At 36.5% G+C, this 25,076-nt stretch overlaps 1 protein-coding gene across 3 annotated transcripts; it reads left to right on the forward strand.

Moving 5' to 3' along the window:
* The first annotated feature begins 776 nt into the window (after positions 1–776).
* Positions 777–24,348, forward strand: TRPC1 (transient receptor potential cation channel subfamily C member 1). 3 transcript variants are annotated; one of them, XR_008467123.1, is made up of 13 exons: positions 777–1,278; positions 2,961–3,115; positions 4,352–4,453; positions 5,324–5,526; positions 6,975–7,106; positions 8,382–8,577; positions 10,242–10,578; positions 14,376–14,515; positions 16,098–16,241; positions 20,353–20,528; positions 20,686–20,887; positions 21,585–21,648; positions 22,474–22,545. XR_008467123.1 is itself a non-coding variant. In XM_054206743.1 (13 exons), exons 1-13 carry the CDS (start codon positions 1,143–1,145, stop codon positions 22,699–22,701), a joined length of 2,346 nt encoding a protein of 781 aa, XP_054062718.1. In that variant the 5' UTR covers positions 781–1,142; the 3' UTR covers positions 22,702–24,348. The 3 variants fall into 3 exon arrangements, 2 of the variants coding, with proteins under 2 accessions (XP_054062719.1, XP_054062718.1); XM_054206743.1 differs by having other exon boundaries at positions 781–1,278; positions 21,454–21,648; positions 22,474–24,348; XM_054206744.1 differs by lacking the exon at positions 16,098–16,241 and having other exon boundaries at positions 778–1,278; positions 21,454–21,648; positions 22,474–24,348.
* The last annotated feature ends 728 nt before the right edge of the window (positions 24,349–25,076 follow it).

Below are 25,076 nucleotides of genomic sequence, written 5' to 3' on the forward strand. Positions count from 1 at the left end.
TCAGGGTCAGTATTTCCTGTTGTGTAAACTAGGGGTGTAGTGTTTTGTTCCCTTTAGGGAAAAATCTGCTACAAATGTGTCTCATTATTATATATCCAGAATTACTTTAAACTTGCTTTGATCACATTGAAATGGGTTTTCAGGGGCAGCCATCTCCTGCTTCTCAGCGTAGAAGTTTGACAGATAAGCTAGGAGCTACATGTTGAAGGATAAGTGACGGCTAACACCATCTGAAAAGAGCTGTCTTCTGAGAATAATGTCTCTAATGTTAACCAAACAAGATCTTTCTAAAGAAAATTCAAAAAACACTGAGTCAGACTTCTATCTTACATTAATCCTTACAGCTCAGCTGAAGTCACTAAAGCTATGGACTTGTTGTGTGTTTCCACATACTCCAAACATAGGCTAAGGAAATCAGTGGTAAATTCTTGTATAGCATACAAAAAATTAGTTTGTGCCTGGTAGCTCCTGTAACATATAAATGGCTTTTTGAAGTTTAAGGACAAGATGGCACATGATTTTAATATGAAAACAGGAAAACAAATAGATATGGTTTCTAGGAAGAAGAGGAAAGCAAATGAAAGATGTTCTAACAGGTGTTTGGAAGTTGGCACTGTAAGCGGACACTTCTGGCAGCAGAGAGTAGCAGCTAGGAGAAAGTCAGATTCAAGGGGAAAGGCAGGAATGGGGACAACCAGTAGCCAGGTGCTGGCGATGCGCTGCGGTCCGTCTTCTCGACGCCTCACCGCGCGGGGAGCGGACGAGCTCCCCTCACCGCTGCTGACGGGCGCGGGCCCCGTGCCCGCCCGACCCCGGCCCCCAGACGCTGTCCGGGGGAAGGTGAATTGCGGGGGGAGCGGCAGACGCCTGTGGCGGGACTGCGTCCTCGGCCGGTGGGTCGCCCCAGCGCCCAGCGGCGCTCCTCCCCGTTGCCCCTCGCCGTGGGGACGCCGCCATCGGAGCCTGCGCAGTGCGGCGGGGAGCGGTGGCCCTCCGCCCTGCCCTGCCCTGCCGGCCCGCGGCGCTGACAGCGCCGGGGGTGGCCGCCCTGCGCCCTCCGGGGTGGCAGCGGGCACCGGGGGTCGCGCCGCGCCGCGCCACCGCCCCGCCCGCGCTCTGATGGGCCTGGCGGAGCCGGCGCCATGGCCGCCTTGTACCAGAGCGCGGACCCGTCCGCCTCGGCCTCGCCGAACAAGCTGCTGGCGCTGAAGGACGTGCGGCAGGTGAAGGAGGAGACCACCCTGGACGAGAAGCTCTTCCTGCTGGCCTGCGACAAAGGTACCGGCCCCGCCGCCCGGCGCGGCCCGGCCCGGCCCCGCCTGCCGCGCCCTCGAGGAGAGGAGGCCTCGGCCGCTCGGTCCGAGGGCCCGAACCCCCGCCCGGCGGCTTGGGCGGGGGCCGGGGTGAATCCTGCGCACCGGGGGGTCGCGGCGGCGGCCGTGGGGCACGGCGGCGGCCGGCCTCGCCTCAGCGGCCGCCTGAGGAGCCGCCGGGCGCCGGGAAGGGGGGCGTTGGGCAGCTCCTCCTGCGTTTGTGAGGGGGTCGGTTTGTGTTGGAGGAGTTTCTAAGATATGTGCTTCGTTCACTGTTAAAGAGTCTGTGAGTATATAGTTGTTGTGAAACAGGGGGCTTATCTAGGCACCCCCCAAACGAGTGAGTTTCCTGTGATTTGCCCCCGTGATCGTGGATAGAAAGAGATTTTCCTTTCTAAAATGCGCTACTTACTTTAGGAATGTATTTAGTTACCCTTAAGTAGAGAAACGGTCTTAAATCAAAATTATGTTAACATTTCTGAAGTGTTGGACTCAAAGGCAGGCCATTAATCACGCACCGAATGGTTATGTGTGCTTTAGGACATGAGGACGGCTGCAGAAGCTGGTGTGTGTACGGGCAGAGCTGGCCGTGTGTTTAGGTTAGTTCCCAGCCGTAGGAGTGTTTCTGGGTGACGTTACCCAGCAGCCGGGGAGGTTTGTGCTGGTGCTCTCTTGCTGTTAGACAGCCGTGCTGCTGGTGGTCTGTCCTGAAGATAGACTGAGCCACACAGCTCTCTCTCTAAGTGTAAACAGAGGCTCAGGGAGCTAAAAGGATGCACAATGAAAAATGTTTTTAAAAAAAAAAAAAAAGAAAAAAAATGTATATAACAGCTGGTTTAGTAGTCTTATAGACTCTGTATATATTCTACTGTACGTATTCTACGTATACTTCTTAAGTATTCTACGCTACGGTCTGTCTTTGTCGTGGTCTTCTATGTTGCAAAATAATTTGTTACCCTAGAAACAAAAATAATTTCAATGCTTTTGTCTTTGGCAAGAAGAATCAATTAAACAGGAGAAGCAGGGCAGCCTGGTGTTTATACTTCGGTCAAATAGGAAAATATAGCTTACGTACATCTTACTGTAGTTAGCTTTCCTTGCTCATCAAACTTGCTAACTTGAATTTTATAACATTGCAGCATCATGTCACACCTGCTTTGATGATATATAGCTAAAATTGGAGTGATACAGAGAAGGCTAACACGGCTTCTGCTCAGGGAAGATGCAAACCTGTTTGTAGCATTGTAGAGAGGGCTTCTCTAAGCTTATGGCGTTTTTGAACTGAGAAACCTCTGATGTAGTTGAACGTAACATTTCCTGTGTCTCACAGGTTATGTATGAGCTGTTGCCCCAGTCTTGAAGAGTACTTTTGTGTGTGTTTGTTTTTAGGACTGGAACTAAAGGGGTGGATTAAAGTACCTATCTTAGTGCTTTCCTGAGACAGGCCTCCCGAAATATCTTCAGTTTCTTCCCTGATGAGAGAATGCTTACGTATCTCGACTTCTTGATTGTCTGACATATTCAGTGTCTGTTGTCAGCTATGGAATGTTGTCATCTTTGATTGATAGTAGCTCATACTTATAACGTTTGCATGCTTTTAGTGCTTTATGATAATACATAAGTGACATTCATACATTATTTGTGCAGGTGACTATTACATGGTTAAGAAACTCTTAGAGGAAAACAGTTCGGGCGAAATGAACATAAATTGTGTGGATGTGCTTGGACGAAATGCTGTTACCATAACCATTGAAAATGAAAACTTGGACATACTACAGCTTCTTTTGGATTATGGCTGCCAGGTATACAACACATAAGTTACTGAAATTTTTCAGTGTAGTGATCAATCTGTGTATTCTACTCTTTATGTATCTTCTCTGTCAGAATTTGGAGGGAAATAAAATGTGTCTTCATAAGCAGCTCAGTTCTTTCTCCGTTTAGTAATTGTGAAAATGTTTTCTTCTTACTAAAGTACTTTTCTAGTGGGGTTTAATTGGCATGGCAAATGTATAGTAACATTTTCAGTAATATTAACGAGTCTGAATTTTATTTTAAATGTTATTCCTGTTGCAGAGATAATGTATACATTATTTTCAAGCAAAATAAACAGTATATAGTTAAAGTGCATCATATTAAAAGTATAGAATGCAGCGATCTCTTTGGCCGTGGAGTCTAATAACTTTTAAAATGGTAGCACAGTTAGAAAAATGCACATTATATTAGATAATTTCAAGTTTAGGCAAGCATGTGTTTCTGCAGTGCTTTCTTGTTAAACTTGATCTGTGCTTGATGGCAGAGGCAGTTTCATACCAATAACACTTCCTTAACTATATGCAACATCTCTGCCGTTTCTGGGAGAGTTGTAGCTATGATGGCTTAAGTATGTAAACAGGGAAAACTAGTGTCTTTTGTTAGGTTGTTTGATATTGGATGGGAAAAAAACAACAAGCTTTCTCCTCCCTGGACCTCCTTTTTAGTGGTGATAATAAAAGCTGTGTCTCTTCCTTTTATTTTTAAAGTAAAAATTTGAATTTTCTCAAGTGAATGAAAAGAATAATATCAACTGTAGGGAAAATGAAAAGCTGCTTAGCTCAACTTAAGAGAAGTTTCAGAAGTAGTTACCAGTCCAGGAAAAAAAGCTTATGTTCCTAGCTTTACCGCAGAACTATGAATGCGGGGCTGGAGTATCCCACACGCACAGGTTGTGTTACACAGACACTTGCTTTTAACATTTTTAGTAACGTGGTAAACTGTCCCTTATAATTGATTTTTGCAAGTATCCTGCATCATCTTTGCTTGAAAGTAATTTCTGCGATTGGTTCTTCTGCTGTTTGTGCAATAAAACAAATTGTCAGTAATGCTATGCTAACTCCTGGAATGACAACCTGAATTTCTATCCTGATCATGTGCGCGGTGATAATACAGAATATCGTTGATTAAAAGAAAAAAATGATAAAAATGCAGTTTGGCTTCGGATTGACTCTTTACGCTGTTTTAGTTACTGCTGTTTTCACATATGACTTCTTTTCTTTCCTTAGTCATCAGATGCACTTTTGGTGGCTATTGACTCGGAAGTGGTGGGAGCTGTTGACATTCTCCTTAATCACCGACCAAAAAGATCCTCCAGACCAACCATTGTAGTTGAGTGTTTTTAATCCTTGATTTTTGGTTGGGGAGTGGGGGTCTGTGCTGTTGCATTCAGGGTAACTAGTATTTAGAACAATGGTCTTAAATGAAATTGTGTATCTGTAAGGTGATAGAATCTGGACATTAGGGATTATTTTTATAGCCTCTTTTTTCTTAAAGGGTAGGATACATTATTTTGCTTTACTGCCTAAGGAATTCAGTGGCTTTATACATACCAAAGGCTAACAGATGCCTAGTTAGTCCAGAAGAGAAAAAAAAAAAAATAGAGTGCTTATAAGTCTTTTCTCGTAGACTGTCTGCAAGGTAATTAGCAGCCTTGACCTGTAACGGGTATGTTCATGTATTGAAGCTTCGTAGATTTTTAAAGCAAATCTATAGACCTTGAAACCTTGAAAAACCCCTAAAGTTGAAACTTACCTTCGCAATGCTTGAGTACCAAAGAACTTTTAAAAGTTCACAAGTAGAGGTGGAGGGAGAGAAGGAATAAGGTGTTGTGTAACAGAGGATGGTACAGTCAGGATATTATTTCTGCACTTAGATAGTAAATATAATAATTTTTTCTCAGACTAGAGCAAAATACACTTTTTAATATCATGCATGTATATTGGAGAAGGTGGGCACTGAATATCACATTTTCTATGTAAATAAACCAGAAACATTTCTGTGCCCATTTTTTTTCTTCCAGTATTTATCTGTGAGATTTTGAATGTTGTTACAAATTTTTCCTTTTTTTTCACGTTGTGAAACATAGGAAAATATTTTGAAGGACAGACTCATTGTTGAACAGTCAAAAAACCCTTACACGTACACACTGTAGTAGAACTCTATGTAATAAATTTAGCACTTCCTACATTTTATTCCAGAAACTAATGGAACGTATTCAGAACCCAGAGTACTCAACAACTATGGATGTGGCACCTGTCATTTTAGCTGCTCATCGTAACAACTATGAAATTCTCACCATGCTATTAAAGCAAGACATATCATTACCCAAACCTCATGCTGTAGGCTGTGAATGCACACTGTGTACTGCAAAGAACAAAAAAGATAGTCTACGACATTCCAGGTAAGACTTACCAGTCATAGACAATAATAATAAAAAAAAAAATCTTGTCTTAATTCTCTGGTATCGCTTGGGTCAGATTCAGTATATTTCCTTTTTCTCTTTAAGGTGACGTTTATGAGTGGATTTGTTTAATATGTTGTAGACTTTAATTGTGAAAGATGGTAGTTCTTGGGGATGGGTTGTGCTTGAAAAGGCTGCTGGGAGGCAGTGGCTTTTTTTTTAATTTTGGTTTTATATTTTTAGTCCCTGCGCATATTAAGCTCAGTGCCTTTCCTTTCTACCAGTTGTGTGTCAAACATCCTGTCTATCTTTGGCTTGGGAGCATAGGAACTATGCAAATAAAATTTTTCTTAAGTTAGTTAATACTCGGCGGTTTTTTGAGCCATAATGAGGAGGTGGATAATTCTGTATCCTGTTTCCAAAAGTATTTTTGTAGCATGGATTGATGATGCAAACTAAAGACAATTTTTTTCTTTTTTTTTCCTTCAATATTTTTGAAAGTAGAAAGCTTTTTAATAAAGGTTCAAATAAAGAGAGGGTTTTACCAGTCTTGACAATATTTTGTCTGATTAACCTGACAAGATATTTGAGGGTTGAATACAATTTAATATGTGAGAGCTGGGGTGAAAAATCACAGAGCTCAAAGATAAGTGGACTGCATTTACAATATACAACTAGTTATTACATAATTACTTCAGTATGTACCCAAAGGACTGAAAAATAAGGGAAGTGAAAGGGTAATTGTTACTGGTATTCAGCTACTACAGGCCACATTCTGGTACCTGTAATTGCAACATCTGTCTGATAACCCTTGTCATTATCTTCAGTATGAGAAGAGGTGTCAGGGTATCTCAAGCAAACAAACAATAGAAACATTTGAGGTAACAGCTCTTCTTGGTTTAAAATAGAACTGCTGACAGCCTTTGTTTCAGTGTTCATGAGTGAACTTCCCTTTGCAAGAGGAAAACATCCCTTCAGATGCTTTCCCTGTGTTTTGTTTTTTTTTTTTTGTATTGCACATTGAAGCTCCCTACTGTTTTTAATTTAGTTTGTTAAAATAGAAGCTTCCCTTAAATGCTTTATTTGCCTTTCTTATTTCCACTTGAAGAACCACAGGAGCTACTGTGTAACACTTAAAATGTCAAAATTTTACCAATAATGTTACCTTAACTGATGGCCTTCTGCTGATGTAGCTGAAGCAGTGAGGAAAACAAGAGGGAACCAGCTTGACCAATTTTTGATACTTAGAATAGCAGTGATTCTAAGTGTATGAAGGACAGTGTTTTCCATGACATATCGCATTTAATGCTTGTAGTGTCTGATTCTAAGAAACTCAATTGTTTTGTCTTTCAGATGACTGTTTTATGCAAACCTTTGGAGTAGGTTTTGATTTGAAACTGCTAATCAAATGAAACCTCTTCATTTTGCTTGCTATTCTTTTGTCGCAGGTTTCGTCTTGACATTTATCGGTGTTTGGCCAGTCCTGCTTTAATCATGTTGACAGAGGAGGATCCGATCCTGCGAGCTTTTGAACTCAGTGCGGACTTGAAAGAATTAAGCCTTGTTGAGGTTGAATTCAGGTAGGAATTGAAAACACAAACCAACTTTAATACTTTTATGAATTTATATGTATAGAAATGTGTATGCTTTAGAAAAGGTTTATTCTTATTTTTTTTTGTAATTGGAATGTTTAAACTGATAATTAGACATAATAACAAGTTATACAACATAATTTATTCTTCATTAGCAATCACTTTGACAGTTTAATTACTTTAAATCCTTTTAGGTGTAGACAGTTCAATGTGTATAGTGGCACCAGCTGTTCAAATTTCAGCTCTATTGTGGAAAAATAATTAGAAATGATGCTAAATGCTGACTTATTTCAGGATCGCACACCTATTATCATATCAATATCTCATTAGTACTCTGCACTTTTTTTTTTCCCCACATTAGGGTAGACGTATGCAACACGTTGTTTATACTGACCTGACTTGTGTTGGAAGTTGTTTTGGGTATCATTTCTTAATTATGCTCCTTATATTATAAGACTCTGAACAGCGTGTGTGTGTATATAATATCCGTATGTGTGTGATTTTGTGCTGAAAATGCCCTGTTTAATGAACAAATGTTCAGTATAATTTTATGGTTAAACTATGCAGGTTTCTACATTTTGAAACTTAGCAGCACAAAAGCATGTATTTTTTTGTGAGAATATGAAAGCAAATGTTCATATGGGGTAAAATTCTACTTTCCCAAACAACATATGAGCTTTCTGGTTTTGTAGCTGATTTTATTTCTTTTTCTTTCTGTTGCATTTTGGTGACACAACTTGGCACTAACAGGCACTGTGTGCCAGGTGAGACAAGCAAATAGTGTCGTTTCTTTTCTTAATGTTTGATATATTAATAAATAGTATTCAGTGAATAGACTTTAATTTTTAGATGATGGGAATAAAGCAATACTCCAAACAACTTCATTTCCAAGTGGAAAGTCCAAATGATTAATTACCAGTGTCGTGTTTTGTGACTACTACACTTTCTTATTTCCTGGAAATGGTTCTAAGCTTTAACTCTTTATATGGAAGTTATGAGGTAGGAGTTTGTATAGTGTAAGTCTGTTACTCAATTTTTCTCTACGTAGTGGAATTGCAGACTAAACTGAAGTGTAATTGTCATGTTACATGGCGACACCTACTCAGAATGCTTGGATCTTGACATATGACTGTTGGTTTGTTTGGTTTTTTTTTTCATTTGTCTTAGCATAACATAACAATCCCAACCAAAAATGGATAGTTGGTGATTTAATAGAAAATATGTTAGCAGTGTAATAGAACGTGCTGTTTCTGTGTCTTTCAGAAATGATTATGAGGAGCTAGCTCAACAGTGCAAAACCTTTGCTAAAGATTTGCTTGCTCAAGCACGGAATTCACGGGAGCTGGAAGTTATTCTGAATCACACATCTAGCGATGAACATGTAGACAAGCGAGGATTGTTGGAAGAGAGGATGAACTTAAGTCGCTTAAAACTTGCAATCAAGTATAATCAAAAAGAGGTCAGTCTTTGCAGTAATTTGATAGGCTTTCCATATCTTATTTTGCTAGTAATTCATTTAATTTGTTGTTTTGCCTCTAGACATAGAAATGGAAATAAATTTGCAAGAGTTATGGAAGAGATGGTAATATTCAGAACATCTGCATGTGAAACAGGGAAACGATACTGCAAGATGCTGTTTCTTCAGTATTCACTGTGGAGAAGAATGTAGTATTTTCTGTATTGGAGTATAGACTACTGCTCTTTTATGAACAGTTCTGGTAGTGGTAATTATTTGTTCAGATCCTCATTAAATCCTTGCCTAGGAAAGAGTGGATCCTTAGGTGCCATACATGATTTATCATCTTCCCACGTGTCATTACCTGTTCAGCTTTGTCTCAGGCCTTGTCTGTGCTATTTGCAATTATGTTAGACTTGTTAAACTGAATAGCATCTCTGTTCCAGAATAGTAGCACTTTTTTATGCTGTCAGTATGGAACTTATTTTGTCCAGTAGGTCATAGTTGTCTTTATCCGTTGACAAATTATAACTCTGGTTTTGCTGTACGAGAAGGCAAATGGGCATTTGTGGGATTCTGGTGTAAGAACCGGGGCCAGAGAGAAAGTTTCCATTCCGTGCAAAATCCATTTTCAGTTAGCATTTGCAGAAGGCATTATAAATTCTGTCTGTTTTACATATCTAGGCCTAAACTGTTTGTGAAACTGTTAAAATACATAATGTTTAAAAGTCATAAGCCATAGTTATGCAATGTCCTAGAACCAGCACTTACACATTTCTGGTATGTGTTAAACAAGCGTACTGAAGTATCTCAAATGTTCTGGTTTTGAGCATAGCTTGTTTTTACCACGGGTTGGAGAATAACAACATTTTTTGGTGGTATGAGGAAAGTATCTTTGCAGAATATGTTTTATTCCTGGCAAGTTAGCTATACAGACAAATTTTTGTGATGTTTTTTGAAATGTGATAACATCATCAAGGTTCTTTTTGTTGATATTTTTTTAAATTAAATGCCAGACCATCTTCTAGTGAAATATATTCTTTTGTAACTCCATGCAAATAAGCACCTGAAATTGAAACTACCTTTGCATAATCTACGTAACCTTCAGACAAAAATTATCTTCTTTTGAGGGACTTATACAACATAACTTACTCTGATTTAAGATTAACGCTGCTGAATAGAGCCATAATGATTTTAAGAACTGATATGTATAAAACTGCTTGGCCACTTTAGTCCTCATTTTACAAGGTGTTGCGTTTTACAGCATGGATAGTATTTTACAATAACAGTATCTTATTCTTCACATAAGATCACTGTATTTTCTAACAGACAATTAAACTGAGGTTATTTATATGCTAGATTTCTAAACAATTAGAAATCAAATTCATTCTTAACCTGAAAACCATTAGAAGTCTAGTATGTGTAATTCAGGTTTAGTTTCAGGCTTTAGAAGGAAATTAAAATAATGGATGTTTTTAATCATAATGGGTCAATAGCACTTTTCTTCTCTTATGAGATAATTATTTCAACTTTATATTCTTGCCTTTTCCTGTTTATTGGTGACTACACATAGTTTGAAAATGAATTTTAATAATGCAAATGAGTAATCTGTCTTAAGAAACCTGAGACTGATCTTTTGTTTCTTTTTTCTTTTTTTTTCCTCCCAGTTTGTTGCTCAGTCTAACTGCCAGCAGTTTCTAAACACTGTATGGTTTGGACAGATGGCAGGCTATCGACGCAAGCACACATGCAAGAAAATTTTGACCGTTTTGATGGTTGGCATTTTCTGGCCGGTTCTATCTCTGTGTTACTTGTTAGCTCCTAAATCTCGAGTAGGTCGAATAATTCACACTCCTTTTATGAAGTTTATTATTCACGGAGCTTCATATTTCACATTTCTATTATTACTTAATTTGTACTCCCTTGTCTACAATGAGAATAAGAAGAATACAATGGGACCAGCCCTTGAGAGAATAGACTATCTTCTGATAATATGGCTAATTGGTAGGTATTATTTAAGTAGATTGGATGACAATTGCTGATGTTGATAGAACAATGATTTGTACTACCTTCTTATGAAATTAACATGTTACTCATTGCTTGACCAAAGTTTACTCTTTGGAGGATAGTGTTACAGGAAAAAAAAAACAACCAAACAACCAACCACACACGTTTTGAGGAAGGATGTGAAATATTAGAACAATCTCTAGTTATCACAGAAAGTGAAGTATCAGAAACAGAATGTTGTAGGACCTAACAGAGGAGGAATGTGAATTTTTCTTCAGAAGGGCTGGTAGCATTGAGAGTGATGCACAAGTGAGATTCAGTTGTGCAATAACAAATTCGTGTAAAAGCTTTGTATCATCCTAGGTAATTTAAAATTCTGATCTTAAAAAAAAAAGAAAAGAAAGAAAAATAACATGAAGGCAAAGCAAGCGTGTGTTTCTCAGATTAACAGTTTTGTAACAGATAAGAGACTGTCATTGACTTATTTTCTTTGGTGCTAAGTGGAGGAATAAAATGAATTCAGGCATCGCTGTAGATTTTTTTCAATAACTTTTCATAAATAGGTAGTATTATTTGGTATGTAGGTGGTTTAATCATTGTGAGTCAAACTTGTTTTGTTTTTTTGTCAGCCAATAATCCACAAAACTTTTAATATCTTCCAGCTCTCTCTTACAAGAAGCGTGTGGACAATGTTCTTAGACATTTGGTTTAACTTTTAGGTTGCCCTGTGTGGAGTCAGCAGTTGAACTTGATCATCCTTGTGGGTCCCTTCCTACTCAGGATATTCTATGATTCTATGAATTCTATAAAAAAGTAGTAGGAATGATCTAAGCTTCTTAATTACTTGTGTGTCCATATATGGAATTATGCTAGAATCTGAATGTGTACTAGTGAAGTTATTGTTTCTTTGAAAATCTAGCTAAGATCTTTATGTAATCATAAAGTGGATTAAAAGTATTTGTGCATTGTATGCAAGTTAATTATTATTTTTCTGGGTTGTAAGTAGTTGGAGTAAGCATGTAGTTACATTAAATCAATTCCTACACTGTTTTCATTTCTATTTGAATATGCTCTAGCTAGGTAGAACAGGAGGATTCTGTACATTTTTGTTCAACTAATCCAACTTTAAACAATTGCTAAAATTTAGGGTTCTGCAAAATCTCTTCCATAGTTGTAAACGTGAATTTTTATAGCATTCTGTTCAGCTCAGGGACAGGACTTTGAATATATACAGAATTGCCATCAACAGTAAGTAACAACTCGATATTTCATGACCAATTCTGTAATGCTTGATTTGAAAAGTAATTAATAATACAATTTGTACTTGTTGCAGAGTTGGCATATTGTTTAAAGAAAAAAGTATCTGTTATGTATGTTTGTCTTGTATGTGTATCTTAGTCTAATAAATTGAAAGTGTGCATTTACCTCCTCCTTGTTTTAAAACACAGAAACAAGTATAACTTTCCCATATTATAACTTTCCGGTTTTGTATGTCATTATCATAACTGTACCTGAAAGGACCTATGTTAATTCTGGCTGATGCAGTAGAGGGAGCACAGGTACAATTTTTGTTGAGTACTCATGAACTTTTGTTTCAGTTGGAAATTCATAAAATCTTTTAACATATTTTTGGTTGGTATGTGTTCCTTTTTGCATTAAAATTGTGTAGATAAATTAATGGAAACTTTTACCTTACTGTAAGATAATTAGATATGTATCATTTGGTTGATTGGACTTTTAAAAAGCAGTGGTATAGTTGAAAACATCACAGTTTTTATCTAAGTAGTTGTGGGTATTTTATTTTAGAGTTTTTTTTTTTGTAATGGTGGTTCCTTTCATTGTTTAGCTGTATTAAAACTCTTGAGTAGTTCATGCAGATTTTACAAATACCCAGTACCCCACACACAAACGCATGCAGGTCTTAAAAGAAACTTGAAAGCTTCAAATGTAGCACATGAGTCAGTGTTACAGACCCCTCCTTTGTTTGAGATTTGATGTCTGATTTTATAAATTCTTTTGTTCCATCAAATCTAATTAGGTGTAGGTGTCATTAAGTGGTCTTGGAAATTTTAATGAAAGGCCATAGAAACATTTTATTTTCTTCATGTAGTATTTTAACATGTGGATTTCAGATAGGATTGAAAACTGACCTATAAGTAACATAAATCATTAAAATCAGGTTATTTTTCATGTTATTGAATCTTAAGATTTTTTTAAATAGTAATAGCATTTATAGCCTAAATGCCTGTTTTGTAATCACATATTATACTGTGTTCTTACAAATATTCAGTAAGTTGAAAAGAATGTAGAAAATGTGTGACAAAATCAGCTGCAATAAAGACAACCAAGTAAGAAGGATTTATCTACATTATTGTCTTCCATAGTCCCATTAAAATACCTTCTAAAAATCAATGTCAAAATGGCCACAGCAGAATTTCTAACACTTAAAATTAGCAGCTAGTTTTGTGTTCTACTAGATTAACTTTCAAAATAATGAATCCAGTAATTCTCTTTTCAAAGTTATTGAGCCTCAATCATACAAGTGTCTTCCCCAGCAAAAATAAAGCAACAGAACTCAAATTCTTTTGCGTGTAAATAAGAGCAATTGTAGCTTCTTCTAATTCTCCAACTCCTTTTACTGATTCTGTAACAAATTTAGTGTAAAATACATGGTGATCACACAGAGGGGCAGAGGGGTTCTGGTTTAGAAATATTTTCTTAATAACCAGGAAGAAGAGATATTTATGTGTATTCTAACAAACAGTGCACAGCACTTCCAACATTGGAAGGCATAATAGCTGACCGAACAAATAAAGTCATGCATAAGTACCAGATATATTTTTTTTTTTTCCATTCACTGGATCTTGCTCTTCCTGGGACAAAGCATTAGAGAAGTGCAAAGTTCTAAAAGCTGAACCAACTCTTAACAGTTTTTAAGAACCATTTATACACATGCTGCTTTTCTTGTCCTAAATATATTAGCGTACATTTGAAGTACTGGAAAAAAAAAATTAAATAACTGATTATTCGTAGAAATCAAAGGTGCCATTATATTTCATCTAGCAGTTTTATAAAAATGTCAAGTCTGTAAGAGACACTCAGTTAATAAAATTCTCAGCAACTGTATTTTTCTGTATAGCCAGACATGATTATCAATGGTATTAATTTTGCTATCAAGTTCTTGAATATTCAAATGTTTGTTGCTCTAAGTTAAACTTCTGCTTTTTGCAATCTTAAGTCATGGTCTCTTTTCTCTGCTAATATTATTTAATATCAGTTAGGGTAGGAGAAGTTTCTAATTTTTTTTCTAATCTTTTCAGTAGCAGTTACTGAGCTGATTATTCTTTAAAATAAATTTTGTAATACCTACACACTTCCAAAAAATACTTGATACTTCATATAGTAATGTAATGCTTTCTATAGTGCTTTTGGGTAAAGGTGAATACTTTTCATTAAGAAAAAGCATTTGTATTCTAGCCTTCCACCTTTATTTAAATTTGACCTTTTCCTGACCAAATTTTTTGTCCTATACATTTCCTCTCATGCTCTTTTTTTTATTGGAGAATGTGTTTCTTAGTTGGAAAGGAGGCTTGAAAAGGTTAAACATCCCATTGCCTTATGATAAATGCTTGTAATCCAATGCAGTGCTTTTAGTAAATTTACTTGATTACTCCACTTCTTTCACTTTGCTAAAATATCATTTAAAAAAGCCAGTCAAAAGTGCTCTAGTTGTAGAAGAATATCTATTCAGTGCAATGGCTTGACTTCCCTGTCTTCTTTTTTTTTTGCTGCAGGAATGGTGTGGTCAGATGTTAAAAGACTCTGGTATGATGGTTTGGAAGACTTCTTAGAAGAATCCCGTAATCAGCTTAGTTTTGTCATGAATTCCCTGTATTTGGCAACTTTTGCTCTCAAAGTGGTTGCCCATAACAAGGTGAGCATCCATCTTCATAGATCCAAAGCTCCTCTGGGACTGACCAGGCAAATATAATTTTAGTACACTGCTGCAAAATATGTGACGATATGTTACACGTGGTATGTTAGTAGTAGTATGTTGTAGTTAAGTGTATAACATTAGTGTATAACATTAGTGGCGTGGGCTTTTTTTTTTTTTTTTTTTTTTTTTTTGTGGTAAGGAAAAAAGCCCTGAGACCGAAGAGGACCCTTGTCTTTTCTCTGTGAAAAGCCATCTGGATTTGATGGAAGATAAAAGTTTTGAAAATGATCATTCCTATTCTGTTGCATGTGTCATTAGCCATACAGCATATGGCAAGCTGCCAGACCTATTGAAAAGGAATTTTTTAGCAAAATTCAAGCCAGTGCAGTAGCATCATTATTTTGAATTGCAAACTGTGAGTTGACAGCTGTCTGGCAGTTGGGAGGGAAATAAACTGGTTCAGTTCTTTCCAACTTGGTGTTTGGCATGTTTCCCTATCCTTGCATTGATTCAGAAGCTGGTAATCATTTGTAAAAGAAAGCTTCGTTTCTTGGAAAAAATAGAGAGAGGATGCCACGTTGGGCTGCCTTCCCAACCATTTGCTTTGCAACTGGCACATATTTGTAGTAGTAGTTCCTTTGCTGAGATAAGAGCCCTTTGCTACTAATTTAAATTATAACCTTTTTGAAGGTGCAAGACTCCTGTCCTATTTTTATAGTTTATAAATTATTTAGAAAACCAAATAAAAAAGCTTGTTTCACGGTTTAGGTCTATATTGTAGGCAGTGAAGCTGTACGAAATAAAGGAAGAGTCTATGTAGCAGAAGGATTTGTACACATGCAATTGCAATGTATAAAAACATGATTATCCCTTTTTCTTGCCATATTTGTGCAGCACGCTTTCAGGCAAGTTATTTTAAAGCAGCTTCGAGTTCCTTAGTTTTTGGATGTCCATTTTGAGACAGCAGAAGCTGGTGATGTAAATGCAGAATGTTTTCAGTCAAGCTGAAAGTTAGGGATCTGTGGATGTTCCATGAATAGTTGAATCATACTTAGTGGATATACTTTAAGTGTGTGTTTATTCATAAAATCCACTGAAGGAACACCAGGTCCTAAGTATTTCTAAATCTTTATAAAACTGGTTAAAACCAGCTGTCACCACATTGCAATTGCACGTGTGCGTTAGTTTTCTTTGCAGCATTTTAATGTTTTTGACTGAGGCCTATTACGCTAGACAATGCATATGTTTATAAAGTACGCAAGTCCCTGTTTCAACAAGTAGTGCAAAACGGTAGAAGGGAAGGCAGAACAGAGGCATATATGGTTTGCTGAGCAAGTGAGTGGCCGAGGTAGGTGTTGAATTTAAATCATCTGATTTCTGACACCCCTTGGAATGGCTTTTAAAATGCTTTTGTCTAAAAAGAGTGAGATATCTGAAAGAGATAAGTCATCTATGAATTGTATGTGTTAATTTATTTTGTGTTATTGCCTGTTTTGGAGGCAGAAGTAGGGAACGCTGGATGGGTGCGTTTCTGTATTTATAGTGTCATTGATCTCAGTTTGTCCTTTTTATACTGCAGTTTCACGATTATGCTGAAAGGAAGGACTGGGATGCATTCCATCCTACCCTAGTGGCAGAAGGTCTTTTTGCTTTCGCTAATGTTCTTAGTTACCTGCGTCTCTTCTTCATGTACACAACCAGCTCTATTCTGGGACCTCTCCAGGTGAATATCACTACTGCTTGAGAAAATATTACACTTAATCTTAATTTGCAACAAAGAGTCTTATTGAAAAGAGAAAAAGAAAAAATTGAAGTAAGAAAGTCATAGAAGTAAAAAGTAGAAGTAATATTTAATTGAAGTTTGGGTTTTTAATCTATTATGTAAAAACATACTGATTTAGATGGAAAAAGGTAAGGAAAAGAACAAAGATGTAGTGTAGTTCACTTTCTTATAATATTTTTTCCATGGTAACTGTACCCGTGCTCTCTTTTAGTTTTCATCTGTTATTAGCTTAACATACAGCATAAGTGTCTGCAGTTTGAAAACCATAAGGATCAGGTTCTTCCTATGTAGTTCTATGCAAATAATCATCCTAACTTATTATCTCTAAAAGATAGATGGAGGAGTGTAGCAAGAGTAATCAAAAACCTTTCTTTTTACATCTGTGATCTCACTGAAGTTGCATGTTGAGTTGAATTGTGCAGATTGCTTTGGTTTGAAAAATATAAATCTCTCGAGTATTGAAATAGTCATCTATTTATAGCCAGTTATAAGAAGGGAGAATAGGTTTCTTCTTACTTGGAATTTGCTGGAGCCTTCCAGTGACTAATAATGACAGTTATAAACACGTTTTACTTATGTAAAACATTTAATTCATTCATCTGGAAGATGGTAGGGAGAGGCATTAACAGTTTTGTCAAAGATCAAATATGAGAAAAAACTTCTTTGCGGTGAGGGTGACAGAGCACTGGAACAGGCTGCCCAGGGAGGTTGTGGAGTCCCCTTCTCTGGAGATTTTCAAGACCCACCTGGATGCAGCCCTGAGGGAAGTGCTTTAGGCAATCCTGCTCTAGCAGGGGAGTTGGACTAGATGATCTCTAGAGGTCCCTTCCAACTCTGAAAAATTCCGTGATTCCATGTTGTAATGCTGGAACAATCCAGACCACAACAATTTCTAACCTTTGTTAGTTGGTTTCATTTTTAAGCACAGGCCCTCTCGTCTTAGGCTTGGTGCTATTCATCATGATAAACGTCAGATAAACCGAGTGGGCCCGAGGGTGCAATATGACACTATACAGAAGGTCAAGTACCTTTGAGGGCAGGGGTGGGAGCCTGGACTATTGTTAGACATCACATTTAGGATGCAATTACCTCCCTCAATCCTTTTTAGATGAAAAGAAGGAAGAAAGGTTCCTTCTAAAAAAATACTGTGAGTAGAGGTCACCTCTTATTCCACTAGCAACATTTTTTTTTCCCTTCTGTGGTTTTTCTGTTCAGCTTGAGTCCTTGGCACTGTCTGATTTTTTTTTTTTTTACTTTGCCAGTGAAAAGCCCTTACAAACTAAAGCACCTGTTATTGAAGGCATAGCTTACTGAAAAAAGCTTTGCATAGGTATACTTCCAGCTTCTCTGGCCTTGCTTCCTGGGAGATTTGATAAGAAATCAGATCAGACAAGTCTCTGCTCTCTTGTACTGTTGATTTTTTTTTTTATATTTATTTATTTTCCCCCTGATAGTGATAGGATTTAGTTAATATAGCTGTCTGACAACACCATCACTGGGTTTGCAAGTGTCTGTTGAATAAAAAGACACTTGGAATAAATAGGGTGGTCATCTAGCGATTATACTGATGGAATTCGTCCTAATAGGTCAAATCAGTGCTTTGTCCTCTCTTCTTATGAACAGGACTAGTTTAAGAGTTTTATGGCAAGAGGATGATCTGAAAAGATCCTGCAAGAAACATTATCAGAAACTAAGCATAAAGGCTGAATAAATATTTGGAAGCAGTATTTTTTTTTAAAATCTCTTTCTCTGCAACTAGAGCTATACCAAAGGATGTTCTGAACTAAATAATTTTGGCTCAGATCACTAGCTCTTTTAACAAGGCTGTAGGATCTAACTGAAAACCTCCATCTTGAAGGTTCAGCTCATTTTAATGAGTTAGAGTACTTAATCTTGCTGCGCAAATAATTATCTTTTAGAATGTTTTTGTTTCATACAGAACAGTCCTTCTTTGGAAAGAAAAATAATCACTAGTTAAATTGGCCTTTTAAAAATCATTGTAAAAAATGCTTTAAAAAGAATATTCATAGTTCTTGTAACCACTTTAATAGTATTGGAAGATGCCTGTTTCTCCTTTCAGGCTTCTGTTTATTTTACTTTTTACCCTTTTCTCCCTAGCTGTGACTATGTTGCTGTTAATTATTTTTTTTCCTTTTATACATTTTTAAATGGAAATGTACTTGCATACTTTGAAAAAAGTACTAAAGTCTTGATGTTGCAGTAAGCGTTAGGCTTGTTATACAAATTGGTTGAAGTCTCTCCACATTTTAAAGAGATTCACTGTTTAATGTGCATATTTAGGTATGTACTAGATCTTTCACAAGTTTTTTATTAGGAGGCTATGTTATGAAATTTTCCAAGTAAATAAAAACAGTCAACAGTCATGCCATTCAGTGGCACACTGAAGCTTATGTTATTACTGTTGGCCAGTACATCTTGTGCGACAACTCTTACAGTATTTTCTGAAAGTAGGTCACAAAGTTCAAATGGTGGTAATCAAATATGGCATGGAAACCCAGCAGTGTGGGGGCGGGGGCAAGGCAGCTACTATGTTCTCTTGGCAATTAAAGTTATTTTTAAGCATTCAGTTACTTTACTTACCGATTAATAAAACCTATTTTAATACCGATTTGTAAGTTGGCTATGTGATGGGTTTTTATTATTAACTGAAAATAGAATATTCCCCTAGATTAGATCGTTAGATTTTAAATGCTTAGAAATTCTAAATACTCTGAAAGGAATAGCATGACTATATGAAGAAAGCAACTGGTATTTGGGCTGTGTTGTTACACTCTATTCCAAACAAAATAGTTCTGGTTGGTTTGCACTTTTTGTGCATTTCTGTTTCATCTGTTTTGTGTCTCTCTTGCCTGTGACCAGGTAAATATTTTGCTGTTGTTTGTTTGGGTTTGGTTTTTTTTGTTTTTTTTTTTTTTTTTTAAAAAAAGGATAGGTGTGATGAAACAGGATGATGGGGATGACATTCATCCTCTGACCAAACAATGTAATTACTGCATAGCTCTGCCAGCAGTTGCAGATTCTCCATGTCTGTGGCAAACTGCAAAGAATCAGAGAGAATGTGCTGTGCAACAGGGCTACTCAGTGAGTTTCCAGCAGCGTGGGAGGGAGCAGGAGCTGGCACTTATCTCCCAGTGAACTTCTGTTTGCAAAACCTGATCAGTCATACAATTCTGGACTATGATTTGGTACAGATTGCAATTCATGTAGGATTTGGCTTTCCACACACCGGTTTACATGGAGGATTAAATTTACCTGAAGCCGTTTTATATATTTGCATTCTTTATAATAATATATTGTGCTTACAAGAAAAGCAAGTCAAGGGCTTTGGAAAAATCTGCACTGGAAAAATGCACAAGCATTTTTTATTTTTATTTTTTTTAAAGATGCTGTATTTGTACTGTTGCAAGCTTCTGTATAGGATATTTTGAAATGGAAGCCAATGATCTGAATTTAGTGTCACATCTTCTATACTTCACACCCTTCAATTTTTATGTGTTTACACACATGTTTTATAAAGTTAGAATCTTACATAAAACATACAATAAATTTATTCTGCGTTCTGGAGATGGGCTTTGGTCTACTAATTTTTTATTAGTGATGAATTATGATTCCAAATGGTTTCATTAATTTAGTGTCCTTATTAAGTGTTTTCTTAAATTTCTATGATGGTATTTATGCTCAAATGCATTTCATTTTCTGCTTTTATTATTGACTTGTGAGTTCCTTATTACCATTGCTATTACAAATAAAGAGTAAGGTGTACATACTATTGCTTATGGTTAATTGAAAGATATAAACTTATCAGGTGACAATAAAACTACTTCATTCTTCTTTTGAACATCTAGAATTTTTCACTGAAAAATGATACAAGGGTAACCCCTGTTTCTGAGGTCTGTTTGGCATATTAAATTTTTAGTTAAACATTTAAAATGTAAATAGATATATTTCTCTTGATGATAGGCTGAAGGATAGAATACAAACAAAAATAACTACATGTTTTACTAAGATTGGAAATAAATCTATTTCACAGATTTCAATGGGGCAGATGCTACAAGATTTTGGAAAATTTCTGGGCATGTTTCTTCTTGTCTTGTTCTCATTCACAATTGGATTGACACAACTTTATGATAAAGGATTTACTGTAAATGGAGAAAAGGACTGTGCGGGGATTTTCTGTGAACAACAGAGCAATGACACATTCCATTCGTGAGTTTGATATCTATGAAATAGCTGAATTGTTCTAGTCCTTAATTCCTAGTAATGAAACAACTGGAATTTTTCATTGAACTTGAATTTACATTAAGTAAACTAACTTTAAATGTTTGCTTTACCTAACCAGTTTTTTTTTTTCATCTTTTTGTAGGTTTATTGGCACATGTTTTGCTCTGTTCTGGTACATATTCTCCCTGGCACACGTAGCAATCTTTGTCACACGTTTTAGCTATGGTGAAGAATTACAGTCTTTTGTGGGTGCTGTTATTGTTGGTACCTACAATGTGGTGGTTGTGATAGTATTAACTAAACTCCTTGTGGCAATGCTTCACAAAAGTTTTCAGCTGATAGCAGTAAGTGCTTTCTGATTAATTACCAATAATTGCTATCTGCATCTTTGGACTTTATACAAATTTCTTCCTACAGCGTGCAGACTAATCTACAGACCTCCACGGGTGAACTCTGTCTCTGAGCTCACAAGGGGAGTCTTTCCTTCAAATACAAACTTTTTAATTACTTTGATCCAAATAAAATGGGTTCTTTGCATGTTGAACATGTGCAAGGCTTTGGCCTTCTAGGAATTGAAGACTTTCTTGATACGGTGGCTGTTCAAGTCAAGATGCTATTCTTGATAAGGTGTGGCCCTTGGGCATTTGATAGGGGGTTTATACCCTCATATCTAGATTTCGTATTTACTCTAGAGTATGTAGTGAATCGGAGAGATATGTTTTGTATTTTAATTATTTTATATTAGTATATTAAAACAAATTTATTAAAATACTATATAATATCTATATTAAAATACTATGTAATCAAAGTTAAATAATGGTCAGTTTTTAAGGTATGAGAAAATAAAACTTATGAAATAGACTGCTAATATTTTTGCTTCTGATCTCTGTTAATGTTTCTCATGCTTTAGAATCATGAAGATAAAGAATGGAAGTTTGCTCGTGCCAAGCTTTGGCTTAGCTACTTTGATGACAAATGCACACTACCTCCACCTTTCAATGTTATTCCCTCTCCCAAGACTATCTGTTATCTTTTCAACAGTCTCAGTAAATGGATCTGCTCTCATACATCAAGTGGCAAAGTGAAACGTCAGAACAGCCTAAAGGTAAGAACTGATTGGGAAAGCCGTAAGCTCTGAAGCTGGAAAGGTGCTGCTTGTTAAAATGAATCAGCAAATTGCGGCATGAAGCTGCCTGTCGCATGGTGAGTGCCACTAGGATAAATAGGAACTATAGAATAATGTGTGTTGCATCCAAATATAAGTAAGTGTTACCTATTTCTACTTAAGTAAGATTCTATTAACTTTCACTTTTGGGAATTTCATTTCCCTTCCCTCCAACCCCTAATTCCCCCAGAAACAGTCTGGAAAAAATGCTTTGATTGAAAACTCATAGAAACCTCAAGGAAGTATGTGCTAATCTCAAAAATGGTGAGGTTACAGTATTCTTTGGGGAAGGTAATTGGTTTTAAATGTATTAGAGAAGTGTCAGAATAAATAACCAAAAATGATCACTGAAGCCTCTCATTGCTGGGGGGAGGGATATTTTTTTGTTAAATAAATATTTTTATTGTACCCTGTAATTTTGCACGTTAATTTTGCATCTTCTTGCTGACAAAAATAGTATTAAATAAACTAAATTCAAAGACTTTATGGAATGTGCACTGAGAAACATTCAGGATTATGGAACTCTTAATTGGTTACAGGACGATTACCAAGACAGGTAGATCAAAAATCTTCAGTTTTGCTGGTACAGCAGATCATAATTTAATTTAAATTTTGCTGGCGATTTACATGCATTGTACATTTGTGCACATCAAGATGTATCTATAAAATAGCTTTGTTATTTTGCTTATATTTATTCTCTGTATAATTGAGCTTTAGGGCTCAAAAATCACTTTTCTGTAATAAGTGTGTAATGTTTGTTTAAAGGAATGGAGAAATCTGAAGCAAAAGAGAGATGAGAATTATCAAAAGGTGATGTGTTGCTTAGTCCACCGTTACTTGACTTCCATGAGGCAGAAGATGCAAAGCACGGATCAGGCAACTGTGGAAAACTTAAATGAACTGCGGCAAGACTTGTCAAAATTCCGAAATGAAATGAGAGACCTGCTTGGCTTTCGAACTTCTAAATATGCTATGTTTTATCCAAGAAACTAAGGCCTAACTTTTAAATGAAAAGTGTGTACTTTTAGATACCTGTAGGTGAAAGTGTTGACCTAATTCTGTTGCCAGACCAAATAGAAAAGAAGGTTATTGCACAATATGCCATTTGAAAATGCGTTTGCATGAGTTGCAGTTAGATGCGGAAGTGGTGGAAATAAATGCAAAACCAGATATAGTAATTTTCTTAAGCTCTTCATCTTAGTGTGTATATAAAATTTGTACATAGGAATTTTTTTTAGTGTTCCTCAGATAGCGGCTGTCAGGTGTCAGAGCTTCATAACTAGCACAATGTGTTTATTTCTTCTATTTTTGCTGTTCGTTCCTTTTTGATACTTGTTTTTCAAGTTGTGGGAGAAGATAGGCTTTTTAAAACAAATATCCAGCCTATGTTTATTTTTAATAGAAAAGTCAGATATAGAATAATAGAAAATTTCCGGCACAGTTGGAAATTGTGTTTGACTGTAGGTTACAGTGCATGCAAAGACTGTATGGCTCTGAAAGAGGCAGTTCTAGTGCCAAGTTTTATACGTTAACATTGACTTTATACTCACATTTACAGAATACAAAAAAATCAAATCATCAAGATACTTTCTTTTCGTAGGAACATTGAAATTTTGAACTCAAAATAGACCAACCATTTAATGAATGTTTATGGTTACATGTAAGACAATCAGTTCCTGCTTGGATTTTCAGCTGTGCCTCAAAAGTACGTTTTACTATACATGTTAAGATTGGGAACAGAATTTTAAAACTAACCTGTGAACTTTTAATGTTCAATATCTTGGGGTTTTAAAATCTGGACAATAAATTATTTGAGTTATTAAAACCTGTGATTTAACAAAAATGAGGTGGAGCACACGAGTGCTACTGTTTGCAATGCTGAACAATTCCTGTGAAACACTGTACACTTCTTTCTGTGAGAACATATATTGTATTTGGTCATTGGACAGATGTAGTTTAGAAGGACCTGCTTTAGACAGGTTCTACATCTCCTACTTTTAAACTCGTCTTTCTTTTTTCTTTTTCACCACAGTTGTTGCCAAGCTAAACATTTTTCTTGTATGTCAGGAATACTATGTTTTGTGAAAACCACATGTGATTTGACTTTGCTTACAATGGACAGTAAGGGCTTCGTGGATTTTGTGTGCTAGAGGGTCCTATATGGCTTTATATGCTTATATATAATTCAAGTTGACAAATTATAATTGAGAAATGTGAGATTCCTGTATTTTTAATTATGAAACAAGTATATTTATGACAGCTAAAGGATTGATTGACAATTTTACTGTTATGATGGTGCTCTTCTAAAATGGTCTTATGTCCAGAAGGCGCAGGTAGCCATAGTGGTCTTTGACTACAGTTGATTTTGGTAGGTTGATAGAGTAGAGGCTTACATGAATGTTTACTCTTTTGAAGGAATTCTTATAAAACTCTTTCTTGTAAAGGTAATATATTTTCTGTACTATGAAATTATGTATATCTGAACTAGGGTTTAATACTTTGCTTCCAGACGTATTCTGATAAGTCTGTTGGCTTTTCACGTGAATAAGAAGCTAACCTCTTGTGTTCAAAGCAAAGAGCATCACTGAATTTTGTATTTGGACTCAGATCTCATGTTTGAATAAAACACCAACATAAGAACTATGTGCTGTGTATGCTATGTATATCCAAGAAAGGAAGCAGAAAAATAAAAGCTCCTTGAAAAATATGGTTGTATTAATATTAGTTGTATTTGAAACGCATTGTATCAGGTGCCATACTGGAAGTAAGTTCTTTGTTATGTTACGATAATAAGTTTAAGGAAGGTAGCTGGTAGCAATGTGTTATTACGTTCTTTCCTTGTAGAACTATCCTGTGAAGTTAGTTTAAATGGCTTCATGCAGTGCCATGAAGTGACACCTGAGCTAGTTCCAAACAAGGTAGATTGGATTCTAGATGCAGTGTTAGCTGCCTGGCACTTGGCTCAAGGGGAGTAGTTCTAGGAAGCTGGATGTGTTTATCTGGATGTAGCAGTTTGCTAATGTTGCTATTTCTAATTGCTTTTGGTATGTTAATCAGAGCCATTCGGTCATTGTCACCTGGCTCTGTGTTCTTCTACAGTGTAGACATGTCCTTAGGAAGAACTGACTTACTTCAAGGCACTTTGACATCGGTGGGATTGGATCTGGAGGTTGTAGAGTTTTTATTTGTCCCTGAAATACCTACCTGTAAAGCGACAGATAGCAGAGAGAGAGAAGTTTGTTCTCTGTAGTACCTCAGTTGTATGACACTCTGCATCTCTGCCTTGGTTGAAAGCTGTTGCAGTCTTCCTATCTACTTGGCTACTAACTGATACAGGGTGCTTGGTACTATTTACTCAATCTTGTCAT

Source organism: Rissa tridactyla, chromosome 6, assembly GCF_028500815.1.
Source record: "Rissa tridactyla isolate bRisTri1 chromosome 6, bRisTri1.patW.cur.20221130, whole genome shotgun sequence".
Lineage (NCBI taxonomy): Eukaryota > Metazoa > Chordata > Aves > Charadriiformes > Laridae > Rissa > Rissa tridactyla.